This window comes from Agrilus planipennis, unplaced genomic scaffold, assembly GCF_000699045.2.
Source record: "Agrilus planipennis isolate EAB-ADULT unplaced genomic scaffold, Apla_2.0 scaffold35, whole genome shotgun sequence".
Classification (NCBI taxonomy): domain Eukaryota; kingdom Metazoa; phylum Arthropoda; class Insecta; order Coleoptera; family Buprestidae; genus Agrilus; species Agrilus planipennis.
The window spans coordinates 1,738,355-1,744,354 of record NW_020438957.1 but is presented as its reverse complement, the minus strand read 5'-3'; the positions used below and the strand labels follow the sequence as shown (position 1 = coordinate 1,744,354).

Sequence of the window (6,000 nt, the reverse complement as noted above, 5' to 3'; positions counted from 1 at the left end):
AGGATAATGTTTTCATACAAAAAATATAATTCCATTAAAATAAGCTGCGCAAACATGCAATTAAAAAGAAATAATATAAAGAAATCGTAATATATATTTAATTTTTCATCTAAATTAAATATCTTAACTGCATGAAATAAAAACTTCCTGCAACATTATTGCCAGAGTAAAAAAAAACTTCAAGGGAAACAGAAAAGTTTTTAAAGTAGACGAATACCGCAAATTATATGTAATAAATTAAAATTGTATTTTTATTTAAAAAACAATATTCATATCAGAACATTACTACAAAATGTAAAACTTGTTTATTATTCCAAGTAATTTATTCACCTTTCATTACTGTGAAGATTTAAATTCCAATAAGAAAATAATATTTTAAAAATAAATACTCCCATGTATATTCCGCTCACGCCAATTAAATAGTTTAAAAATGCGACAACACTCTTTCCTATATACAACGAATAGTTAAGTAATAGTTTTAATATAGAATAACGATAGTATTAGGTATGAATTGAGTTTTACTTATCGGAACTTATTACTTAAATATTTAATTTAAATACAAACTATACATTAATTTTCTTGGTGAAAAAATAACAGTAAAAACAATTTTACCATTACCGTTTGGATTTATTGCCTCCTCATAACTAGGTGGTTCCATTCCATCGAGACTGGTAAAATTATTGCCTACCACCGGTATATTGTGATAGGATGGGGGTGGTGTGTTAATTTGCGGTACCCCAGTCATAGGAATGACTGCAGTAGCATTTAACTCATTTATAAACAATTGATCACTAACATATACAATTACCGTCTAAATTATAAACAAATAATAACATGCAAATGTTACGATTAAATGTAAAACAAAAACAGCTTTGTAATACTATCGGAATATTCGATCATGCGCTTTCACCGACCATCAGTGATAAACTAAACCTTATCTATGAACAAGAACTAACAACTAAACTACTGGCATGACTGCAACATTACTGATTACTGAGTTCCTTAATTGATTGAAAATGAAATCATTGAATTGAAAATGGTATCGATCTGGACGGTTCAGTGCAAAACCAAGAAATTTATTAAAAGATTTTCAAACTATGTATTCACTTTTTAACAAAATTGAAAAGCATTCCCGTTTTTAATATCATCATTTTTTTTCAGCCAAAACGTTATTATAACAAGTATGTATGTACAAAACAAATCTTTACACTTTAAGATGGCAAATCTTTCTTATCCGAGCAAATAATTTCAAAAGTATTTTATTTCTTAGTTTATAAGGAGTTTTCAGTTGACAACTTAATTATATGTACCCACAAATAAAAAACTAGTTTAATGTCAAGTATAAAAGAAAAAAAAACAGAAGTTTTCATTTGAAAAAGTCATTTTAAATAAATGCTTTAATGATATGTATATCGGCACCCTAGCCACAAAGCCTAATGCCATCTATTATTATATAGTTTGATTAATAAATCGCTTTACTTTATAATTTATACAACTTTCAACAAATCTGTATTGTTTTCTAAGGTTTGTTTACTTTCATATTTTGAAAAATAAATGATATAGTACAGCTGTGGTTATGTTTACATTTATGAATTTAATTTTCAATCTGAAATATTTGTAGACTAAAAGTTTGTATAGATATAAGTTATGCAGTAAAAAAATGAATTTAGAAAAGGAATGTGAAGTAGCTTTGAATTCTTTAAAGAAAGCACAAGAGCAAGTTAAAAATGGAAATTTTGGTAGGGCTTTTGCTCATTACCTAGTAGTTTTCGAACTTTATCCAGCAAAAAAGTTTGAACATGAAAGTGAATTCATTTATGCCCTTANCTTCAACTAAAAGAATTAAGCCATGCTCCTATATGCAATAACTGTTTTAAAGTATCCCAAGAAATTGTGACGTTTTTAAACGATGACATACTTATACAGCAATTGTACGATTTGTCCAAGCAATTCGTGGGTGCCGATTTAGTAATTTTAGATTTAAGTGCATTTCCCGTATTTGGAATTTTAATGGCAAAAAAGGGATGCAAGGTACACTGCTTAATGTATAACGACGCAGATTTAGAATTTCTGAACTATGTTTGTCAAAAAAATTTAATTATTGATAATGTAGACGTATTGTCCGACGATGCCTATAACTCACTTTTAAGTATGGCGAACATTTACGATATTATTTATATTGACGCTGTTGGTCCAAACGGAATTCTCAATGATAAAATTTTGGGAAAATATTCCGAATTTAAAAGATTACTGAAACATAGCGGGACAATTTTACCAAACGAGATTGTTCTAAATTTGCAAATCGTTAATTCTAATTATTTAGACAAATGTTGGAAGGTAGACGACGCAAATTCCTTTGGATTTAAAATAGCAGAACAAATCAACGAATATGCGGTAATATTCTAACGTTAATTGTTTTATATTTAAGTCTGATTATGTCTTATCTACTTAAAGGTAGCAGAGCTTTGGGAGCTTGACTATAAAAGTACTCCACATGAAATATTATCGGAAAGCATTGCTTTATGGAATATTATTCAAGATGAAAGTGAAAAAGAAAACACAATTGAAATCATAGTTAATAAAAATGGCGTTGCACACGGAGTTTTATACTGGTTTGAAATTAATTTAAACAATTCGCAACCATTCGACACAAGGAGAAGTACTTATTACAAAATAGCTAGTTTTTTATTTACATCACCAAAATATGTTACCCAGGACTGTATTTTAAGATTACAAACGAAACAACACAGAGGATTATTAAAAATTGATTGTGTAAAGTAATATAATAAAAATAAAAATAATAAGTAAATAATACATTGCTTTCATTTTACAATTATTAAGTGGGTCTTAACAGTGAGCACATAATGAATTATTCACTCATTACCATTTTTTACTTATATTTGATAATATAATCCTGAATTTATGATGTTGTCAATAAAATACATTAATAAAAAAGTAAAAAATAAATCAATAAAGCCTTTACCAATTTAATACTGCAGATAATTGTAACTAACATTTAACATTCTTTTAAAGCTTGCATAATCTAAAGGGCAACAGTTATATATCTATACATCACAACAAATTACGTAGATACGTACTTCTATAACTTACTACTTTCGTTAATTATCAAAAAATCTGTAATTAACTTAGATACTTCTTTAGGCTTAGTAACATGACAGTCATGATTTCCTTCAATTTCCTTGAACGTAAACATTTTATTTTTCTTCATTTCCCCTAAAATTGTGTTTAAAAACCGTTCCGAGTAAATATGCGGAAGTATAGATTCGGAAGATAGTATTATAAGAACTGGGCATCTCATAGGATATACTTTTAATAACTTTATAACAATTTCCTCCGTCATAAAAGTTTTCATTATACTTTTTAAACGAGGGTCTGTAGAAATTTTAAATTGATCTTCGCCAATTTGAATTAATGACCTCTGCAACACAGTATTACAAACATCAATGGGAAGTTGGCTAGTCCTTCGATTAACAGTTGCTTTATTCAAAATTTCGTTTAAAGTATAAACAGGTGGCTGTTTTTGAAAATTATTTAGGTCAATAATTTTTTCAAACACGGGCCTTATCTCATCAATTTGTAAACTGCTGAAGTACAGCACATCAATTAGTACAAGTTTTACGACATACTCGGGGTACAAGTGTGAAAATAATAAACTAATTTGCCCCCCAAAGCTGTGTCCAATGATAGTGTATCTACTCCTGCTTAAATAGTCCAAAACTATTTTGAAAACGTATACATAATCCATGACGTGAATAGGCAAAAAAGGGGGAAAGTGACTGGACATACCATGCCCAGGTAGATCAATGCAAATATAGTAGAAACATTTTGGCAGATGTGGAATTAGATAATCAAAAAAACCGGCATTATCCTGTATACCATGGGCAACCAAAACAGGTTCGTTTTCTTTATCTCCCCAAGTTTTTACTACAATAAAAAATAAATACTAATAAGTTATTGAAAGTATTCAAACCAATCTAAAAACTATTTTTTACTTGCATGAATATTAGATACAATAATATAAAAAGTGTAAAGCTAGTTTATTTCTTCTACTTCAATTTTTGAAAATATAAAAAATGTTATATCCAAGTGCAGGTATTATATCGCCATCTAGTGGGTGTTTACTGCAAATGAATAAATTTCTGAACTTGAAATAAACGTTCTTATTAAAAATGTTACTTTTGCTGAAATTATTTTCTGAACATAAAAGTATCAAATATTTATTATCAGAAAAAATTGTATATCTATGATATCTACAAAAATATTGTCTATTACCTACAACGTGCCCCCATGGTACAGGAATATTCAGTTCATCAATTTCCATTGTAATTCAACCGTATACAAATCTGTTTGCTTTATATAAAAACAGTGTAAAACTATTATTTAACGTTAAACGCAATTTAATTAGAACCTTAATCATAAAATTTACAATTACAATTCATAGTGATGACGTTTATGCACTTTGTACATAACCGACAAAAAGATAATCGACGGCCTTTTATCTCCCTATACTTATGTAAAAACTGTGTAGTATCTTCTACATTCATCATAAATGAGTGGTACCTACACGAATTTGCTTTAAATGCTTTGCGATTACAGTATATTACAACTGCATTTTTATATCATCAATTTCGTTTTGAATCTTCTTCTATGACTCTACCTTTCTGTCTGAAATCTACTATAATTATTAATGAAGAGTAATCTAGCGCCATATGATAGAAGCTTTGTAAAATAGATAAGAGGAAACCGATTCACAACCAGCCAGAATATACAGGATGATCACTTAAGAGAGTAATCAGTTAATAATCTTTAAAAAATGAATCAAATAATAAGAAATTAATTTGGGTATACACTTTTCAAGGAGTTCCTAACAAAACAAAATCATCGTCTCACTTTCATAAGTTATCCAAAAATTATTAGCCTTATTTCCAACTTATTTAGTTTCCTAAATATACCAGATTTATCATGAACTTGCGTAATAATATCTGTTGTAAAACTACATTATAAGACCAATAAAATATAAAGTGTACTATTAGAAGAAAGTACCTTAAAACCTTGATTACAGAAAATCAAATCAATTAATCGACAATTGTCTTTCCAGTTGCTCTAACATATTATTCTAAAAGAAAAACTGCATTTTCCTCTATACAGAAAGCAACTTTACCTAAACTTTAAGGTAATCCTAACTACAAATAAGTGCAAATAATGTAACAATAACAAACCTTAAACTTTTCGAATGAACGAAACCCTTTCTCCACAAGATGTACGTGTAATGAATTCCTAAGCACGATAAGTTCGTCTAATTGATCCAGCTGCTAATTAGGCTGCTCTATACATCCCATTCTCTGAAATAAGGAAACAATATGTGAGAAGAAATATTTGTAATATCTGTAGCGTAAGTGACTTCCCTACTTTCCCTCTCCCGACTACTCGTAAGTACAAATAATAATTCTTCTCGTAATCCGTTTAAGAGGACACTCACTCATTAAAGCACTCGCGCTGAGAACGCACCGCACAACTCATTGCAAACTGCATGAGGTCGCAATCACACACTAACCACAAACACTTTCCCTGCAGCAAATGTCGGCGTTATCCACAAGGGTGTATGGGTGAACTGATGAGTAGTGAAGAGAAGTCGTCCAATTAACCTTGTTGCTAAGGAAATCTGCAGCAGCATCTCATTTTCTGTAACAAGGAAACAACATATGAGAAGAAATATTTGTAATATCTGTAGCGTAAGTGACTTCCCTACTTTCCCTCTCTCGACTACTCGTAGGTACAAATAATAATTCTTCTCGTAATCCGATTAAGAGAACACTCACTCATTAAAGCACTCGCGCTAAGAACGCACCGCACAACTCATTGCAAACTGCATGAGGTCGCAATCACACACACTAACCACAAACACTTTCCCTGAAGCAAATGTTGGCGTAATCCAAAAGGGTGTATGGGTGAACTGATGAGTAGTGAAGAGAAGTCGTC

General features: G+C 30.0%; 3 protein-coding genes across 4 annotated transcripts in view; 1 reads left to right on the top strand and 2 right to left on the bottom strand.

The window, feature by feature from the left end:
- Positions 1–907, bottom strand: part of LOC108744834 — a 5,111-nt gene extending 4,204 nt beyond the window's left edge. Inside the window, exon 1 of one of the 2 annotated variants that reach the window (XM_018480780.2) lies at positions 613–907. In XM_018480780.2, the coding sequence (XP_018336282.1) occupies positions 613–745 (133 nt within the window). In that variant the 5' untranslated portion in view covers positions 746–907. The remainder of the gene's footprint in view (positions 1–612) is intronic. The other variant, XM_018480781.2, reaches the window with a different exon arrangement.
- A 920-nt stretch (positions 908–1,827) lies between these two features.
- On the top strand, positions 1,828–2,817 carry LOC112904604 (the record flags this gene model as incomplete). Its single annotated transcript, XM_025975034.1, has 2 exons — positions 1,828–2,394; positions 2,455–2,817. Coding segments are annotated over 2 exons (894 nt in total), but the record flags the coding sequence as incomplete, so codon positions are not given.
- Positions 2,818–2,840: 23 nt separating this feature from the next.
- LOC112904611 (serine hydrolase-like protein) lies at positions 2,841–4,679 on the bottom strand. The gene is made up of 2 exons (XM_025975073.1): positions 4,294–4,679; positions 2,841–3,945 (listed from the first exon to the last, which is right to left on the bottom strand). The coding sequence occupies exons 1-2, from the start codon at positions 4,340–4,342 to the stop codon at positions 3,101–3,103; spliced, it is 894 nt and encodes a 297-aa protein (XP_025830858.1). The 5' UTR covers positions 4,343–4,679; the 3' UTR covers positions 2,841–3,100.
- Between the last annotated feature and the right edge of the window lie 1,321 nt (positions 4,680–6,000).